A 21,318-nucleotide genomic window follows, 5' to 3' on the forward strand; every position below is an offset into this window, starting at 1 on the left:
CATTAAAAAGTCCTAAGCACACTCTGGAATTGTCCAGGGCCTAAATACCCAATTCATTTCCTATAAGTTGTCAATAAGGCAAGCAGATATATTCAGACAGGTGGAGGTTAAAACCAATTTGGGCATAACCTTTAATTTAATTTATTTATTTATTTGAGTTGAAGTCTCACTCTGTCGCCCAGGCTGGGGTGCACGCTCCTGGCCACCGCAGCCTCGACCTGCTAGGCTCTGGCGATCCTTCCACCTCAGCCTTCCGAGTAGCTGGAACTACAGGCATGCGCTACCACGCCTGGCTAGTTTTTAATTTTTTGTGGAGATGAGGGCTCGCCATGTTGCCCAGGTGGGTCTTGAACCCGCGGGTTCAGGCAATCTACTCACCTAGGCCTCCCAAAGCACGGGATTACAGGCTGAGCCACCAAGCCCGGCCTAGTTTTTTTTTTTATTTTTAATAGGCATGAGGTTTCACTATGTTGCCCAGGCTGGTCTCAAATTCCAAGGCTCAAGTGATCCTCCCGCTGTGCCCTCCTAAAGTGCTGGGATTACAAGTGTGAGCCACTGTGCCTAGCCTTTAAATTAACTTCTCATAAACACCCTTCCTAGCCAGACAATGGGTTTTTTCTGTACTTTACAAGGTGAAATGGACATTGAGCCAGTTAGCGTCATAGTTTAGGTGAAAGTTTTGAGGGCTTACATTCTCCAGCCATGGTTTTGTTCTCTACTTTCAAAGATATAGGCATTTTTAGTCCCCCCCAACATTAATTCTATTCTTTTAAATCAGCCTCAATTATTATTTTTATAAAAATAAAGGCTCGTATAGACTTCTAGTATCCCCAAATCTTTTATGGAACATGGTAGGGAATAAATAAAATGACATTATGAAAATACAGGCAAATAAATCAAACATTCACATTATTACAGGCACAGACATGGTGATAGAAGATATTTAAGCAAGAACAGGTTTTAGGTGCTAAATCAATCTCCCTCCTGAATCAGTGGAAGAGAGTATCGGCTCGTAGTTATCTGCATGTTTTGAAATCAATGTGTGTTGTTGTTTGGCCATGATTTTTACTAGCTAGGTGCTATTGTAAAAATAAAGTTCTCTAAAAAATTTCTGAAGTCTTTGACCATTTTTACTTTTCGACCACTTTTTACTTTAAATAGTCACTACTTTTTCAAATTGGGGGTTTCTGATAATTCTTGTAGGCATGAGCTACTACTCCTACTCTTTCAACCAGTCTGCTCTCCACATTCCTTCCCCTTGTAGCCCAATGCAGATTAACCTCTAAATATCATCTTTGTTGCAAGGCAGACGTTCTTCCTCTAATTCAGGGGAAGGCTATTATTACCTGATGATGGAGTCTTCAAAGGCTCTTTGGGCCCAGCTGCAGGAATGGGAGGCGGAACTTCCCGGTTCCCACTGACCATCTTCTCCTCCCTTTTCTTCCAGCAGACCTCCCTTCTGGCCTTGCAGCTCCTAACAGGACAGAGATAGATGTCTTAAAAGGAAACACCGCCCTCCCCCCAGTAAAGATGTTTGTTATGTTTGGGTCTTTGTATGGTTCCTCCTGGATGGTGCTCTCCAGATGGAACAGGGACCATTGGGAGCAGAAGCCAACACACCCTGGTAGCATGGGGCTGCCAATCATAGAAAGCAAGGTGGACACACAGAGGGAGGCGTGCTGTTGCTGGTCACCTGTCAAGTGATCTCCTCGTCATTTGTTGTCAGCAGAGAGCACGATAGTTTTAGAGGTCTTGTGACCCGGTACATACTCTTCCTCAGAGCCTTCCCGTCTCAGCTGTCCCCTTTTTCCTTCGGCTACCACATGTTCTCCTCGGGGCTACGTCCTGCCAGCAGCCACCAGCCCTTTTTACAACCAGAGCATCCTGTGCAGGCTTCTGTCAGGGCCGTTTCCAACCAGGATGTCATTCTCTGCCTACTTCACAGCCTCCCACACTGGACTGTGAGCAACTCGGGGTCTGGGACTGTCCTTTCTCTCTATCTTTAGTTAGCACAGTGCCCGCATAATGGTAATACTCCTTGGTAACAGCTAAAGAAGACTTCGTTACTTGTAATAGAGCGAAGAAATAAATAGTCTGTGTTGGCTTACACGGAGACCGTGTGTCATGTCAGCATGTTGTCTTAGTTTTATTTTAACTTTTCCAGGAGGCAACCGTGTCTTGTATCGCTCTCTAACTCCTTAATTACGGGTTCTGGAAGGAGTGGGGGTTAATGATTTGATGCTGACTCACCTTTGAGCATGATAAATGGTGGTAAGGAGTGGGGGTTAATGATTTGATGCTGACTCACCTTTGAGCATGATAAATGGTGGTGGTTGGCTAGATAGTAATTTGTCAACTGGATAGCCATTTGAAATGTGATAACAGGAAACTGACTGGAGCCGATGAATATTCTTCCAAAAGAAGTACTGTGGGTTTAGTCATTGTTCACGTACATTTTTATTCAAGGTTATATTGTAATGATGGCTGGAATTTTCCTGTTATTCAAGTGTATTTATTTCTCCTACCTCCCAGATATCTGTCTGTTTCTGCCCTTTCTTGGGTGATGTTGGGTTAACTGTGGCATTCACCACAATTACGATTAGTTTTTCTGCAGTCTTTTTTTTTTTTTTATAATCAATATTCTGCAATCTTTTAGTTACCATCTGTCCTCTCCATTGTTTGTACCTTCCACATGGCTGGTATCTGTTAGGTCTACTCTGGCACCTAACAGCATCTAGTGCAGGTACTCGAAGATATGGTGGAGAGACCCATGAGTTTTCAAAGAGACTTCAAGTTGCAATCATGTATTTCTTCGCAACCTTGAATTTGTTAGAAGTCTTGCTGATTTCATATCACTTGGAAACGAAATGTTGTGCAGTTACCATATTTCATGATTCACATGCTATAGTAGAAAAGCAGAGGACAAAAATATCGTGTTGAAATACAGCAAAGAAAGAAAAAATGACCCATGTTTGATATAGTAAAAAGAACTGAACACAAAATGAACCAACGTTTTCAAGGGGTAGCTCGTGGTTCTATAACTTCCGTGCATATTCTCAGTGCTATCTTAACCAACCATAAGTTATCCAATTCACAGTGACTAGGCATATTCATTTTTGGCCAAACTGCTCTGTCCACTGAATTGTACGGATGTAAACAGTAGCTTCTGGCCCAGTTGTTTTCAATTAAGCTGTAGCTATGGCTGACTGGAGGGGAAGTTTGTAATGTGTGCTGAGGCAGTTGTGTGATATTACATTACTATCCCAGGAACACTGAGAAGTGGTTATTTTTAGCTTTCACCTGAGCAAACATGACTCAGTTTATGGACCTGAATCCGTCCAGCCCCTTCTTAAATACACAAATTCTATTAATCCCTAGAACCACCTTAATGATGAAGGAAGGTCTTCAACTACAAATTCCTGTGAGTTGATTGTGGCTTGTTCAAAGGTTGAAGATAATTTCAACTTTCTCCATTTGGCTCTTTTCTCTTACAACAAAATGCCTTGTACTTTTTTTCCCCCTTCTTAAAGACACATCAGTTTTTGGTTTTTTGTTTGTTTGTTTGTTTGTTTAATTCTCCACTGTTTTGTGATCTGTGTAGTCACAATTTTGGTTACAGCTAATGAAAACACTTTATGGTCATCACCTACTAGCTATAAGCTTTGCTTTTCGTTTACTTGAAGAAACACTGGGAAATCATTTTTAGCTAGAGTAGCAAGTTGCCTTGACCTGTAAAGATGTTATTGGGGAAACATTAACTGGTCATGTTTGAGTATCAGGATGTCCATTTACTTACTCAAACAGTACATGTGCTTTCCCTTTTGGGCACTACTAGAAGAAAGTGGAAATGTTGAATTATCTTCAGTTTTTTAAATTATGTAAAGCATTTTTGAGACGAGAGGACTAATTTGTTCAAGTGAAGAAAATATTTGTGATTTTCACAGTCTAGCTTAAGATATACTTGAGCCTTCTCCAAGTTCATTGCCATAATCTTTACGAAAATATTAGTATTCCTGGGATTTTTTTCTTTATGGAAGAAACACTAGACTAATGAAAGAGTGAAAATAATGCAAGCTGCTAAAAAGGCAGGCGTTCACTGCATCCATTAAAAATGCTGCCTTTGTGCCTGTAAAGTGTTCACCTTCTCTGTTATTAAGTTTGGAATGTGGTTTTGGAGCTTAGCTGAGGAACTCAGCTAGTTATTTTTCGTTTTGGTCTGAGGAGTAAGAGACGTGTTTTTCAAAAGGGGAAAAAAATAAAGAAAAAAGGTTAGGTTCGTTTTGGAAGAATAGAAGTTTTTAAATGTAGGAACTATTTTCTGCAGCAAATAGTCAGTCTGAGTGTGTTAGCCAAAAATAGAATTCATGACTTTTGTCTCCCTGTTTATTTCTCCAACCACATTAAAAAGGGTCAGTTAAATGTGCCATTTAGCCTTTCTAATGTCAGTGGGGCTATTTAGCTGAGTCAGGATAACCCAAGTTTGATTGACTCATCTTTCCAATAATAAGCCAGTGACTGATTTTAGCTGGATTTGATGTAAGACATCTTTGTGATACAGTTTTGAGTTTTAGAGAAAATTATACCTTGTGGAGGTTAGAGACAACGTGTGCCGTAGTGTCCAGCACACTATGTTGAAGGACCCTCAGCTGTAGTTTAGTAGCATTGAGTTTTTTGGCAAGTTTTAGTAGACATTATCCCAGTATCTTGCAAACAAAGCATTTTACTTCTCAAAATTTACTATTGAAATAGATATTTAGGGGTAGCACGTATGTGGATTTGAACATTAACTTTTGCCTTCTAAACTTTTGCTTTCCATGTTCCTCCAGTTGCTGCCTGATCTCTTAGAGAAGAGATAATTTCTGCTCAGGAAAGCTCTGTAAACATAGTATGCCGAGTATCAGTTGCATGGACATAAACATATTTAAACCGCACACACAAGCCGTAATTTATAATGTTTTCCTTGCACTACTGACTTTCCAAGAAAAATTTTATAGATTTGTTTTTGAAATAGTCTATCCTGGCAGGACCCACATGAAGGAAACAGTGAAAGTTTTGAAGGGATGTAAAAACAGACTCCAGATAATGGAGGTGCAAGTACTGTTCTTGGACGGGGAAGCTAAATGTGGGGAAAGGGTGCTGATTCTGTCGACATTCATTTACAGGTTTACTAGAATCTCAGTCAAATCCCCAGCAAAAAAGGTAACAGGCCTTAAATAGGTTGGGGGAGAAGATTACTCCATCAGATACTCATAAAAATCATCAACGTGAAGCCGGGCTCGGTGGCTCAGCCTGTAATCCCATGCCTTTGGGAGGCTGAGGTGAGTGGATTGCCTGAGCCCGCGGATTCGAGACCCTCCTGGGCAGCAAGACCTCATCTCTACAATAAATCAAAAAAATCAGCTGGGTGTGGTAGCGCATGCCTGTAATTCCAGCTACTTGGAAGGCTAAGGCGGAAAGATCGCTGGAGCCCAGCAGGTCGAGGCTGCGGGGGCCGGGAGCGGCCACTGCACTCCAGTCTGGGCGACAGAGTGAGACTCCAACTCAAAAAACAAAACAAAACAAAACAAAAAAAATCATCAATGTGTAGGCTGCAAAACAATGCTGTGCTGGCCCATGAATTGGTAGTCTCACACGTGGAAAAGAGCGGATTATTCAGAAACATGTGCTGATATATGCCCAGTAGCAGTGATCTCATAAACCAGCAGAAGCGAAGGTCTGTCCCATAAGGATAATTTAAATATTTAAGAAAAATAAAACCGGAATCTTGCCTCATCTCTCACATCTTTTATAGCAAATTCCAGATAGAGCAACTAGTTAAACATTTTAAAAGATAAAATTCTGAAAAGTAACTAGTAGTCAATATAGGTGGCTGTTTATTGAACTTGGAAATAAAGGTCAGTCTCTCTCAGCACAAAAACATAGAAAAACCGTAGAGGAAAAGAGGGATTCTGTGTAAGAACTGGAACTTCTCTGTATTTAAGTCTGCCATAAACAAATGTAGATAACCGATGGAAAAGTTAGGGGAAATTTCCAACAACAGTTATTAGGCGTAGAATGATTCTTATTTGTAGATGGCCATTGCAAACTGATGAAGCAGCAGTTAATCTTGGTAGATCATGTGACTATTTTGCAACCACTATTTTGAAAACTTTTAACTTTAAATAAATTATTTACAATAGCTGACATCAACTTTATACTTTTTTGCGTGCTCAAGCCCTGTTCTGCTTGCTTCTTATGTGATAGCTTGCTTAATGTGTACAGTTACTCAGAGAGGTGGGTATCAGTGTTATTGCCGTTTAGGAGATGATAAAACTAACACACAGACAGGCTTAGTAATTTGGCCAAAACTTTCCTAACATGGATGAGTGGTGTCACAGCTGGAAGTGGGAGCGCCAGGAGTTGACACCAGACAGGTTGGCTCCAGAGCCGGAGCAATTTGTCACATGCTACTCTGCTTCTGGAAGTGAGTAAAAAGAAAAAAAAGACTGCACAATTATGTGCGATATGACTCTATTTTCTAAATATATGTGTTAATATTTGTGTATTCTCAAGTTCTACAGTTTAATTCATGTGCAAACTTTATCTAATTACACGCTCAGAAAAGGCAGATGGTATTTTGGTATTTTTCCAACAGCAGTTACTTCCCTCTAGTGAGATTTTGGGTAAATGTTTGTTTGAATTTAAAATTTCTATTTTTGGCCAGGCACGGTGGCTCACGCCTGTCATCCCAGCACTTTGGGAGGCGGAGGCCAGAGGATAGCCTGAGCCAGGGATTCGAGACCAGACTGGGCAACTTGGCGAGACCTCATCTACAATAAATAAAAAAATTTGCAGGGCATGGTGGCACACACCTGTAGTTCCAGCTACTTGGAAGACTGAGGTATAAGGATCGCCTGAGCCCAGCAAGTCAGAGCTGTGGTGGCTGTGAGCATGCCACTGCACTCCTGCTTGGGCGACAGAGTGAGACTCCAACTCGGGAAAAAAAAAAAAGAGAGAGAGAAAATGTCTATATTTTCTATTGTAATCATGTAACTATTATATAATCACAAAGTCATGTCTTTAAAAGTTGCATGTTTCACATTTGATTTGCTCTTTTGAAACACACGGTTATATTTCAGTTGCAGTGCCAGTGTTTGAGTTTCCACCTTCCGAGGGGTACCACATTCATGGGAGGCCATGGTTCCTTCTCTCAATCAAAAGCAGAGTTGTACAGTTTTAGAGCTGAGAGACGTCCTGGATGCCCATCCTCTTGTTTCTCAGACAAGGGTCCTGGAGCCGTTAGAGATGTGACTGACTTGCCCAGGATTCACTGACAGCAAATTGTTTAACCAGGCTTCAGGCCCAGGTCTTCTGACTTCAGACCCTGTGCTGTATGAGGTGCCAGAGCCCCCCAAAACGTGAGGCGGGTGCGAACACAGTGGATTTTTGTGATGCTGTTTTGGAGTGAGGAAGAAACGGAACTAGACTGTTGCCAAATGTTTCCTTTGGAGAGCGGGAGCTGAAAACACAATGAGAAGGCTCCTGGGATACTTTTATGACTCCTGTGGATGTCACTGGAGAATGATCCCTAGTCGAAGGCAGTGTAGAAGCTGGAGGGAAGACAGTCATGGAAAGGACATTAACAAGAAACGGCCATGTGACTAGACCCTTTTTCTAAAACAGACAAACATTCTCTTCCAGCTCCAGGGCCCACGACGGCAGTGTCCTACATGTCGGTGAAATGTGTGGATGTCCGAAAGAACCATCACAAGACAAAATGGTTAATGCCTTGGGGACCAAATCAGTGTGACAAGATCCGAGACATCGAGGAAGCAATTCCGAGGGAAATCGAAGCCAATGACATCGTGTTTTCTGTCCACATTCCCCTCCCCTCCATGGAGATGAGTCCGTGGTTCCAGTTCATGCTGTTTATCCTGCAGCTGGACATTGCGTTCAAGTTGAACAACCAAATCAGTAAGTGTACGCTCTTCTCATCCTTCTCTTCCCTTTGGGAATTCCCTTCTCTGGGCTCTTTCAGAGCCAGTCCTAATGACCGTAAACATGATAAGAGTAAAAGCAGACACTTACTGACAACTTACTACTTACCAGGCACTTTCAGAGTACTTTACCTGTATTAACCCATTTAATCTGTCCAGCAAATCCCTTGAGGTGGGTCTTATTAGTATTTCATTTTACAGGTAGATCACTTGGGCACCAGCGAGGTTCCCCAAGATCTGAAGACTAGAGCATGGAAGAACAGATTTCTAGCTCAGAAAACTCCCCTAACCACCAAGCTTCATCACCTCTCTAGTGCCACAGGGGAGCTCTCCCCAGTGGAATGATTTCAGGGCTTCTGAGAGATCCTTTGTTTTTGCTTTTTGAGTTGGAATCTCTCTCTATTGCCTGGGATGGAGTGCAGTGGCACACTCATGGCCACCCCAACGTCGACCTGCTGGGCTCTGGCGATCCTTCCACTTCAGCCTTCCAAGTAGCCAGAACTACAAGCGCACACTACCACACCTGGCTAATTGTTTTATTTATTGTAGAGACGAGGTCTCGCCAAGTTGCCCAGGCTGATCTTGAACCCACGGGCTCAGGCAATCCACTCGCCTCGGCCTCCCAAAGTGCTGGGATGACAGGCTGAACCACTGAGCCTGGGCAGCCCTTTGTTTTTAACTGTCTTCCCAGTGGGCTTTAAGTAAAGCCACGGCCTTAGGAATGGGACCCTGCCAAAATTGAAATGCCAACCCAGTAGCACCCATTTCCCCATTTCCCCCACTAGACCAGCTTTATTTTCTTTTTTCTTTTAATCAGTTAGTTGTAGTTTGAAACTCTGAGGGCATGAGATATATAAACATTTTGTGGGAAGGAAATTCCTGGGTACGATTTCCATGACACAGACATATCTGTGACATCTAGGGACAGTATTGAGATTCTTAGGCTGAGAAAGAAGAAAACATTTAAAAATGTAATTTAATTATTTAAAATAAAGTTGAATTAGGGATATCAGGCAAAGAGAAAAAAGTGTATTAAAGACAATTCTACCTGGGGTCAGTCCATGGATTGAAGCAGTTTCTAAATATAATTTACATGTAGCAGTGATAATTTTTTTTTTGAGTGGGAGTCTCTGTCACCCAGGCTGGAGGGTGGCAAACTCTCAGCTCACCACAGCCTCTCCCTCCTGGGCTCCAGCAATCCCTCTGCCTCAGCCTTCTGAATAACTGGGATTATAGGCATGTACCACCACATCCAGCTATTTTTAAAAATTTTTTTGTGGAGATGAAGTCTTGCTCTGTTGCCCAGGCTGGTCTCAAGCTCCTGGCCTCAGGTGATCCTCCCACATGGCCTCCCAAAGTGCTGGGATTAGAGGCATGAGTCACTGTGCCCAGCCTAGCAGTGATAATCTTGATATACAATTGCATTAATTTTACTCTGTTTAGGAGTTAGAGCAGTATGTGTGCCAGACTGATATCTTACCTGAGGTGAACAGATTATACTGAGATAACTTTCTAGAATGCAGAGTTTTCTTTTTCTCATTCATTAATTCTCTTACTCATTATTTCAAATGGTTTTTGAGTGCTGACTACTGCCAGGCACTATACTGGTGGCACCATAGGGGGGCTTATAGCTAAGTGGAAATGACAGACCTGCAACCGTGACAGTATGACGTGCAGGGTGCTGTGACCAAGGCATGCCCAGGAGGCTGTGGGAGCATGTGGCAGAGGGAGAGAAGGCTGCCCTGGTGTGCATGCACGCGCGCGCACGCGTGTGTGTGTGTGTGTATATGGTGGAGGATGTGTAGTGTTACAGAGGGAGAAGCATGGCACAGAGTTGGGTCTGGATGGACAAGTGCAAGAGCATTCTACGGAGAAAGAAGTGGCCGATAGGAAGGCCCAAATGTGCACAACAGCCTGAAGCACATCAATGGTGTCCTCTGTGTCCCTCATCTCTTGCCTGACTCACTCACTTGTTTATTGGTTGTACAACTCATTTATTGGCTCAAACATTATTTTTTTTTGAGGTTAAGAAAGGTTTATTTAAAAGTAAATTAGAGAGAGAAAGAGAAGGAAGAGAGACGATTCACCTCCCCGAGGTCGGGGAGGGGGCCAAAGCCAGGAAGCCTGGTGACAGACCCAGCTCAAAGAGCACATGGCCACACCAGAGTCTAGCAAGGCAATGGCCCGGCCATATGTCAAACAGTAGGTAGGGAAGATATAAGCTCGCATAAGACATGGGCTTGGGGAGAGAATGCCTGGAAAACAGACACTGAAGCCTGCAAAAGAGAAGGAACACGTTATGTGCTGTTAAGGAGACAAACAGACCATGTAATGTGTGAGCCTTGAGGTGGAAAGAGTTTGCTGTGAGATTCAAAACTGTCTGAAGCAGTTTCACAGACCGAGAGGCTTGGGTTTTAGTATTCCTTGTCCTAAGAATGTAATCAAGAAAAGGAGAATGAGGATGGTGAGAGGAAGCATAGGAGGAGGAGACAGGTGGACTGTCTGGCTTGTGTATGTGTGGGTCTCGGACATGGTGTTCTGTGCTCTGGGCTGGTTGCTTGGGATTTATTCCAGGCATGATCTCTCCTAGACAGATGCTCACCTCCCAGCTCCAGGTATAAAGGAAAATATTTACCCTGTATCCTAAATTAAGTGATTGCTGTCTACCGGCTATATTAGTGCTTGGCAGCAGGTTACCCTGAAACGTAGCAGCCGTAGTCAATAAACACACTTTTCTCATTCCTTTGGGTCAGGAATCTGTAGTTCGGGGGTCTCTGGCTTAGCCTCTCTGGAGGCCGTCGTTCGACTGTTGGCCTGACCTGCCGTCTCCTCGGAGGCTGGAAGGCCGCTTCCACCCTCGCTCCTGCGGTTGCTGGCAGGCCTGTACCCCTCCCACATCGGCCTCCCCATGGGGCTGCCTCACCGCGTGGGAGCCAGCTTCTCCCAGGGAGAGCGATCAAAGAGGGAGCAGACAGACCAGCGAGTGGCTTCTGCTGTGTTCTGTTGGTTAAAAGGAAACCGGCAGATCCAGCTCACGTGCCAGGGTGGCGATTACAGCAGGGGATGAACACCTGCAGATGGGACTCGCTGAGGACCCCTAGGGTGCCTGCCTGCCGGCTTGCTTCTCCAAGGAGCCGAGTTTCGTTTGAAATATGTTCCCTGGTGTATGTCCAGATGAGGAGGCCAAACAGTAGAACGTTTGAGATCATGGACTTGGGAGTCCTACAGAGATGGATTTAAATCCCTGTGCCGCTTTTTCCAAGCTCTGTGATGTTGGGCAAGTTATAGCACCTCTCTGAGCTGTAGTTTTTGCCTCTGGAAAATATAAATGATAATTCTTAATTACCAAATCACACTAGGGAATATTCGTTCATGTAAACCTTTTAGGACATAGTAAATATTATTAAATGTTAAATTTTTTTAAAGTACCTACTATAATTACACTTATCCTTATTGCCGAAATTAAACCCCTTTTCAATTCTTATTTCTACTCCTTGGTCAGTGGGAAGAGCCGTCCCGTCCCATCTTACCCCATGGGATATGTTCCGAGATCCCCAGAGGATGCCTGAACCCTGTATGCAGACACTATGATTTTTCCTATAAATACATACCTACAATAAAGCTTAATTTATAAATTAGGTTTGTTAAGAGATTAGCAACAGTAACTAACAATAAAATAGAATAGTGATCACAAGATATTGTTCACAACTCGAAGGACAGAAGATTCGTTCTTACCCTAGATCTTAGCAACCCCAGTCTTTTCTAATTATTACGTTGAGAAGTTTCACCTTTTTACTTAAAGGAAGCGCTTCATGGCATGCCCTAGGCATATCCGGTTTGCAGCATCACCCCTCTTGGGATCGCCATTCAGGAACATAAGCGGTGCTTATGTTCAAGTTGCCCTTATGTTCCTGTATGGCAACCCCAAGAGGGGTGATGCTGCAAACCGGATATGCCCAGGGCATGCTGTGAAGCTCAGGGAGGTGGCCACTGAGTGACTAACAGGCGAGAGCACGGGCGGTGGGGGGAGGAGACCAAGGAAGTGGCCCAGGCCCCGGACGGGTGGAGTGGACGGCGTGAGAGTTCATGGTGCCACCCAGAGCAGCATGCCATTAAAAACTGAGGAATGGTGTATTTCTGGAATATTCTGTTTAGTATTTTCAGGCAACGGCTGACCTCAGGTCACTGAAGCTGCAGAAGGAGAAAATGCCAATAAAAGGGGATGGCTTGGGCTTTAATCTTGCCTTTTTCCTGCCCTTAACACCTTCAGGGACCAACAAGGGACTTGGCATTCAGTTCTCTCCCTTCTGACCTCAGGCTGCTCTCTAGCCCTTTCTCTCACTGCTGACCTGGACTCCTTCTCTGCATCCTCCAAGGAATAATTTCCTGCTCTGTGACCACGCCCAGAAGTTTTCCCCTTTGCACCTTCCTACCTACCTCCTCTTTGCTTGGTGACTTCCCTTCCATAGAGGAAGGGCTCCTCGTTGAAAACTCACTCTTCCATCAGAACACCCCAGCGCCACACGCCCCTGGTGCCTTCCCAGGTATCACCTGTATTCCTCCCCCTACCTCCTTCCTTCTTGGATTTCATTGATCTTTCCTTGCATGCCTTTCCTCACTGACCTTGTGATGTCTACTTTATCAGCCTTGAGTCTGCGCAGCTGAACTTTCACTGACTCCTTACGAGATTATAAGCTCCAAGTGGACAAGTTGTGCATTATGTTTACTTTTAAAAATTTTTTGAATTGGAGTCTCACTCCGTCACCCAGGCTGGAGTACAGTGGCATGCTCACGGCCATCCCAGCGTCGACCTGCCAGGCTCTGGCGATCCTTCAGCCTCAGCCTTCCAAGTAGTGGGAACTACAAGTGTGCGCTACCATGCCCAGCTTATTTTTTGAGTTATTGTAGAGATGAGTTCTTGCCAAGTTGCCTGGGCTGGTCTGGAACCCACGGGCTCAGGCAATCCACTCGCCTTGGTCTCCCAAAGTGCTGGGATGACAGGCTGCAGCTTTGTGTATAATAAGGTGTGAGTATCACTTCTCGGCCTTGTGGCTAAGATCAAGTGTGGACGGTGTGGGTGAAAATACTGGATTGTGTCATTCTCCTCAAAAAAAAAACCAAAACAAAAAAATAAAGCAGCTGATTGATGTGTTTGTCACTGTTATTTAAGTAACATTTCAATAATCAATAACATGGACACTTAAGCTAATTTTGGGCCTAGCTGCTCGTGTATTGTTTATAGTGATGAGATGTTCAGAATTAACTGTAGGAATGTCAGTTTTCAAGCATTGTGGTACTGGAACAGACTGGTTCGTCACGTAGTCTGGGCAGGTATTTGAAGCTGGTTCTGTTTTCCAGTTGTGAGGAAATCACAAGATTATCTGCTTTTACTTTACTGAGGGTGATTGGTTTATAATTAGGTTTTGAAACTTGGCATCAAAATCATTTAGTAACATAATTCAGAGCCTCAAGTGAATTTATGTGAAGTTTTTGAAGTCGATGATACATGTCTAAAATTAAATTATACCACAAAATTTGGAAAGTTTTAAAATATGATTAGTGAATGTTATTTGTAACTGAAAGTGTGTTTTTAAATAAGCTTCTCTAATAATGTGAAATAACTTAAATACCTTTAGCTACTTTGGTTTTTACCAGTTACTAATGAAGTTTTATATTTATCATAAGTGGATTGAGGCCAGGCTCGGTGGCTCAGCCTGTAATCCCAGCACTTTGGGAGGCTGCAGTGACTGGGAGTGTGTCACTGCACTCCCGTCTGCACAACAGAGTGAGACTCTAACTCAAAAAAAAAGTGGATTGAATACTTTAGAATTCTCATCTGAAATATATTGAAAGTTTAATATTTACACTTTTCAGTTTCAGCAGTGTAAATAAAATAATTTTAAACCCAAATTTTGAGCATTTCTCCCGAGTCAAAAAAAGAGAAATAATTCTACACATGTTAATAATTTCACTAATTATTTCCTAGTCAATATTAAACAACAAAAATTTCCATGTTGATAAAGCTTTAAATAAAACACTTCTACATGTAAATGAAGTGTGAATGTCATGTTTTTTTCTCTCAAACTTTCTTCACTCCCCCATATATATATACACAAATATATATAGTTTTACATTTTTTTGTAGAGATGGGTTGTCTCTCTATGTTGCCTAGGCTGGTCTTGAACGCAAGACCTCAAGCAATCTTCCTGCCATGGGATTAGTCCCCTGCTGGAATTAAGGCGTGAGCCACCATACTCAACCCCAAAATATGTTTCTTTTCATCAACAAAAAGATTGTACTCAAGTCTCTTATCTTAAAAGTCAACTTACATTTTGTTGTAACATGACCTGCACTTAGTAGGGGCATACTAAAAAATTAACAAGATAGACAACTAAGAGTTCCTTTGATGGATGTGTAAAATAACTGACCATAGAACTATCAAAAAAAAAAAAAAAAAAACAGATAAAAAAATACTTTTCATGAGCAGCAGCTGGTTATATGTTGGGTTTGTGGGAATTTTTTTTCCCTTAAATTTATCTTCTATACCTTTGTTTATGGACACTGCCCAAGGCATCGATTAAAGATTGATGCCTTTGTTCAGTGACAGATACACAGATATGCATACATATATTTAATGATAATAATATTTATCAGACACATCAGATCTAGGATTTCTTCTGATCTTTTCATTAAGAATGCATGAGACTGCCTGCCTGTCCACTTTTTATTATCTTTTTATCATTACTTTGGATTCCTTTCTTTTTTTTTTTTTTTTTGGGTTGGAGTCTCACTCCGTTGCCCAGGCTGGAGTGCAGTGACACGCTCATGGCCACCCCAGCATTGACGGACTCTGGTGATCCTTCCACTTCAGCCTTTCAAGTAGCTGGAACTACAGGCATGCGCTATCATGCCCGTCTAATTTTTTTTTTTTTTTAATTTATTGTAGAGATGAGGTCTCACCATGTTGCCAGGCTGGTCTCAAATCCTCCGGCTCAGGCAGTCCTCTCCTCTCGGCCCCCCAACGTGCTGGAATTACAGGCTTGAGCCACCGCACCGCACTGTTGATTCCTTTCTAACAGCAATAAATGGTACTTGAGACAAGAGGTTGAGAGTTTGGCAACAAGATCCTGTTGTATGTGGATGACTTCCTGTTTATCAGTAATTCAGCTGTAACAATATTAACTCAAGTGTAAGGAAAAGTCAAGACCAATCCTACTTTTTAAAACTTTTCCAGGCAGGCTTTGAAATAAGTTTCAGATTCCAAATAATGAGAAGAGATTAAAATGTTTGGGCTATGCAATTAAAACTGGGGTTTGCAATATACATCTGGTCAGTGTTTTCAACTACTTTTGAAGGGTTATTGACTAAATAAAATAATCTAAGGACTACATAATTTTTTTTTCAGGATTAGGTATTTAAAAAAAATTTTTTTATTATAAAGATGTGGGGTACAATTCAGGGTTAGGTATACAAACATTGATTATGCAGGTACCCTTGTTGATGAGGTATGCCCTTCCCTCCCCTAGCAGTTTCCCTCAACTGCCAGTCCCATCCCCCACTCCCCTGACAGTTTCCCATAACTGCCAAATGCTTTCTTATAGTATTATAATCGTTCAAGGTCCGCTTATGAGTGAGAACATATGGTACTCTGTTCTTTGTTTTGTGATGGACCACTGAGTATGATTGACTCTAAATGCATCCAAGTTGCTGTGAAGTCCATATATTTGTCCTTCTTTATGGCTGCATAATGTTTCATTGTGTATATGTACCAAGTTTTTTTGCAGCTCTATTCACAGTAGCAAAAACATGGAACCATCCATGTTGCCCATTGAAGCTGGTCTGGGTAAAGGACTACATATTTTAATTGACTTCTAGTCATTTGGGGTTAAATATTTATTTCTTTTAAATCTTTCTGTTTAAAGTTGGTACATGTTTTTAGCTAGGATTTGAGGTCCAGAAAACTAGAAACACATTGACTTACCTTATAGAAGCTGGTCATTGTTTCATCAGTATCAGAATTTGATCAGGCTAGTGGGAGGAAAATGATTGCATTATAAGGTAATTTATAGTAATGAACTGAGACACAGCTCCTAAAATCCTTGGACTCTCCTGAGTGACATGTCTTTGTGTATGCCAGTAAGCCGACTGATGGCTGATTACCCCTAGGTAGCTTCCTGGTGGGGGCTGGTCACAGGAAAGACTCAGTTCTATCAGGATTGGGACTTTCAGCTCCACTCCTCAAGCTCGGGGAGGAGAGAGGACCAGAAGTCTGAGTCATTTCCCAATGGCCAGCGACTTCGTCAATCCCTATGCAATGAAGCCTCCATAAAAACCCCCGAAAGGACTGGGTTCTGGGAGCTTCTGAACACAGGAAGGTTCATGGCGTGTGGCACTCCTGGAGAGGACACGGAAGCTCTGTGCCCCTTCCCGTCTGCCCTACCCCGTGAACCTCTTTCATCTGTTTATTCATCTAGATCCTTTGTACTCTCCTTTATAATGAGTGGGTAGGTGTTTTCCCGAGTTCTGTGAGACATTGTAGCAAACTAATTGACCCCAAGGAGGGGGCCATGGGAACCCCGATTTATAGCCGGTCAACCAGAAGCACAAGCCACAACCTGTTTTTGTGTCAGGCGTCAGTGAGGTGGGAGGGGGATGCCATCTTACAGGACTGAACTCTCAACTCATCTCCAGGTGGAGGATGTTGGAATTGACTTGAATGAGAGGCCACGCAGCTGATGTCTGTTGCAGAGCTGGTTGTTTTTGTGGGGTGGGGGGAAAACGGCCCCAGCATCTATTGTCAAAGGTGGCTGTGTTGTGTTGGTTTGTGGGTCGAATAGGAGAAAAACTAGTTTGTTTTCCTAATCGCAGTTCAACTTTTGAATGCTGGTAGTTGTAAAACCAGAGTCTGTAAGAGCTCTTAAGGAAGGGAGGACATTGGAGAGAATGCGAAGACTTGTAGATGCTTGGAAACGGGAGTCAGTGTCTTTCAGCAATACCAGTTACAAATTATGAACAGATCTATCTGTAGAAATCTAGGCCCAGGCCAGTGTTGGCTTCTCCCTAAATGTTTGAGAGGCACAGAATTAATATGTTTGTCAGGGCGCAAACCTGGCACTTCCGTCTAGTCATAAGGGACACAGGACTTCTTCAGCTTTTACTCTAAAGAGTTAGGTCTTTGGAGTAGGGGAACAAAAAAAAGTCAGCCTTGCCTCTGGAGTCTGAATTTATTATTAATTATCAGTAAAAATGAATGATTGTTTATATGATGGGCTTACATCTTTCTGTAAGGCCAAATTCTGTTATTGGGAAATATATTCTAGTACACCTTATTTGTTAAGGGACACCTTATTTGTTAAGGGACACCTTATTTGTTAAGGGACACCTTATTTTTTAAGGGACACCTTTCTAAAATACTTTCTCAAATATACTGCGTTTTAAAAAATCACTCAGTTTAAGTATGCAGTAGCAAAATACAGGTTTGGATTGGGGTAAAATGATACCTACTTGACATGGAGTGTCACTAATGATTACAACTGCAAGTCACATATTTAGCATACTTCAGACTCTCCAAGGGGCTTCTTTTTGAGGAAGCTGGGTGCATAGATCAAAGAGATGATTTTTTTTTTTTTGGACACATCTCTCTTCCCCACTTTCATATCTACAAGCTGATGAAATGGAAGCCAGGAAGCCTCAAGATGAGGAGGTCTGTTCTGAGTAGCAAATCTAGCCGTTTCAGGGATCTAAAAGCCCCCCTTAGAAACATTGGTAGGGGAAAATCAAATGTCTGTTCTGTTCTTACAGAATAAAAGGATTATGTTTTGCTTTGAGCCCTGTGCTGTAGGCTCAATGGAGTGTTGTCTTACTTTCTTTTTCTTTTTTTTTTTTTTGAGTCAATATCTCACTCTGTCACCCAGGCTAGAGTGCAGTGGCATGCTCATGGCTACCCCAGTATCGACCTGCTTAGCTCAAGTGATCCTTCTGCCTCAGTCTTCCAAGTAGCTGGAACTACAGGTGCATACTACCCTGCCCGGCTAATTTTTTTTTTTGATATATTGTAGAGTCGAGGTCTCACCAAGTTGTCCAGGCTGATCTAGAACCCCTGGGCTCAAGCGATCCTCTTGCCTCGGCCTCCCAAAGTGCAGGGATTGCAGGCTTGAGCCACCACTTCCAGCCAGTCTTACTTTCTTATTTCATGAACGAAATGACTACATGAAGCAGTAGAATTCTTTCTATAAGTGATACATGATTTTTCTTCTCCCAATCTGAGTGTATTTTTGTATAATATGTTTCTGGCTTTAAAAGGAGTTAGAATGATACTGTTACCAGTCAGGTTTCAGGTTATAAGGCTGAGTGGGAGAAAGTTGCTTACCTTTTTATGAAGTAACTGTGTGCTTCCATTTGTGCATCTGTTATGGAATGTCAGGTAGATGCCAAGTGAAGACCACCGGAAAGAATAAAGGAACAACCCGCTGGCTGTACAAAGTAAACTGTCACTTCTAAAATGAAGAGGGACGAATTTATTAGAAGGAAGAAAATCAGAGAACCCTTTGGGAACCAGGAGTTGCGGTGCTTACTTCTGTGTCTTCCGATGCCCCTTGGAGAAGGGCCCATAAAGAGACTTCAGTGGAGTAGAAGGTTCCATACACTCTAAAAGCTGTAATTGTGATGATGGAACAGGTTGTGTATGACATTTACACAACCTCATTTCTGTGCTTTAGCAGGTAGTCCTTTTGAACAAAATACTTTGAGGCACTTCTAAGAAGAAATCTATTACTTCCACTCTCCTCAAAAAGAAGTCTTCTGTAATTCTTACTCATAGTACAGTCTCTGCTCATAAGAAACATTTCTCATCGGATAGTTTTTATTGTGGACTAGTGTTGCCCAGTTTTTTTTTTTGTTTTTTTTTTTTTGAGTTGGAGTCTCACTCTGTCGCCCAGGCTGGAGTGCAGTGGCATGCTCCCGGCCACCACAGTCTCAACCAACTGGGCTCCTGTGATCCTTCCGCCTCAACCTTCCAAGAAGCCGGAACTACAGGCGCGGGCTACCACACACAGCTAATTTTTGATTTATTGTAGAGACGAGGTCTCGCCAAGTTGCCCAGGCTGGTCTCGAACCCACGGGCTCAGGCAATTCACTCGCCTCGGCCTACCAAAGTGCTGGGATGACAGGCTGAGTCACTGAGCCCGGCCGTGTTGCCCAGATTTTAACATTATCTCTCAAAGTTCTTTACCTTCCACAGTCTGAGTCAATGCAAGTAGCAATATAAATTTCAGATTCTCTGTTTTCCTCCTTCCCTCCCCCCAAAATAAGATAAGTTGGAAAAGTTCACAGTGCACCAAAAAGATCTCTGAGTTTTAAATGGAGTAGGGTTTGTAGCATTGAGTAAAAGGCAGAGTTGTTGTCCCTATTCAAGATGGGCTTACATGGTCAGTTGCCTTTGCCTTTGTAGAATTGTTAGCCTCTTTCAAGCCAAGGCCGGCACCTAGAATTTGCCAATATTAATCCATCTGACTGACTTGAGACAGAAAGCAACCAACATCATGAGAGAAGATTGTTTTTCTGCTCAGCCCAGGATAGAGAAGATTATGGTGTGTTTGTTCATTCTCATTCCTGGATGCCCTTTCCCTTGAGAGAATCTTCAGGCAGAGCTGCATGGCTCTCCTTTGGAATTAACCACTGTGAACATGTTTGTGTTGGCAGGAGCACGTGAATCTTTAGCTTTGTTTTACTTGGGTGTGATTATTGGTAAGCACATTACTTGGACAAGATAATTATCATGTTCCTTTTTTCTCTAGAAGCATCACTATAGGGTTCTATCTGGCTTGATGGTTTTGTTATACATTTGCAAATGAAAAAAAATCTAATTCAGAAGGAGAGTAGAGCTCCTCCAAAACCTTTCCAAGATTTTTATTAATGTTTGTCCTTAGTCTATCCAGTCGTGCACACTTTCTCCCAGTCATCCCGTGGCTCACTGGTCAATATAACACTGGAGAGTAGATCATATTAGGTTGGCCTCCAGTCTTAACAAGACTATCTTCTGTGATCTTGAATAATTTGCAGGAATTGTTGCTAGAGATCACCGTCTTACAACAGACTTTGGATGCTGGAAGGGACCTTGGAGGGCTGCTAGTCTAATCACCTTCAACCAGGCCGTCTGTATAACGTTTCAGATGTATCTGCTTATATGAATTTAGAGTAAGAGGGCTTGTGGTTTTTGTCAGGTTTGCAAATCGGCACTTGACCCAAGTGAAAGGACGAGTCCTTCAATTTACCAGATGAAGGCACCTTTCACTTGACGATACTGGCTCACTGTGGCACCGCTGACTGGAGCCAGAGCAGGAGCTCTCGTTGTCCATCAGCGGCGTTGCTGGGTGGTGGCACCTGGCAACAGGCACATTATCCTGTGCAGGTCCATCAGTCTTCCACCGGTCAGCAGCCCCTACTCTCCTTGGACAGAAGTTGCACTGGTCTGTCTAAAATGGTGCCTTTTCAAGTTTCTGTAATCTCCCCATCTGTAGCTCAGGGTATGAAGTGCGATCTAGAATGCTGACTTGGTGGCGGGCTGTTCCTGTTTCTAGTGCCACAGCTGCATGACCCACATGGCTCACTTCCTGCTCTGAGTTTAGAATATAAATGAGGAGATTCTCTTTGCATCCATAACAAGTATATCCTGGTTGCCAAAATAAAAGCCCAGTGACATCACTGACTAACAGGAACAGCAGAGCGCCTGGTAGCAGCCGATCCTGTCATGGTGCCCCCAGCACGTAGGAGGTGTTTTTTGTGTTTTTACCTCCTCTTCTAAATTTGGAATGTCTTGTCAATATTTAAATGCCAGCTGGTCATAACACGACTAATGTGGGGTTTTTAATTGGGAAATCACATCTTTATTTCGGCTTACTTAAGAAAAGTAATGGAAAGTGGTTTTCTGATTTCACTTCTCAAAGCAACAGGAACTTAGATGAGGATGGGAACATTCCGTGTTAAACAGGCAGAATTCTAATTGCGAAAACGCTGGGTACTCTATGTTGGAAAACAATGTCATTCCCAGCTCTACCTACTGTCCACACACTGACACTAGAAGTAGTTTCAGGTCCTCTTTCGCTTCAGTAATGTGGTGGTGATGGTGAGAGACAGTGGCCATTCCTTTTTTTTTTGAGTAGGAGTCTCACTCTGTTGCCCAGGCTTGAATGCACACGCATGGCCACCACAGCCTAGACCTGCTGGGCTCAGGCGATCCTTCCGCCTCAGCCTTCCAAGTAGCTGGAGCTACAGACACGCACCACCACGCCTGGCTCGTTTTTGTGATTTATTGTAGAGATGAGGTCTCACCAAGTTGCTCAGG

General features: G+C 42.9%; 1 protein-coding gene across 3 annotated transcripts in view; it reads left to right on the forward strand.

Annotated features, from left to right (window-relative positions):
- WLS (wntless Wnt ligand secretion mediator) overlaps positions 1–21,318 on the forward strand; it is a 127,990-nt gene that overhangs the window by 32,223 nt on the left and 74,449 nt on the right. The window contains exon 2 of one of the 3 annotated variants that reach the window (XM_008061632.1): positions 7,681–7,953. The exons of 1 other annotated variant lie outside the window; for it this stretch is intronic. In XM_008061632.1, coding sequence (XP_008059823.1) covers positions 7,681–7,953 — 273 coding nt within the window. The remainder of the gene's footprint in view (positions 1–7,680; positions 7,954–21,318) is intronic. One more of the 3 variants, XM_021714217.1, reaches the window with a different exon arrangement.

The sequence above is a fragment of the Carlito syrichta genome, unplaced genomic scaffold (genome assembly GCF_000164805.1).
Source record: "Carlito syrichta isolate Samal-C Ts95f unplaced genomic scaffold, Tarsius_syrichta-2.0.1 Scaffold305343, whole genome shotgun sequence".
Lineage (NCBI taxonomy): Eukaryota > Metazoa > Chordata > Mammalia > Primates > Tarsiidae > Carlito > Carlito syrichta.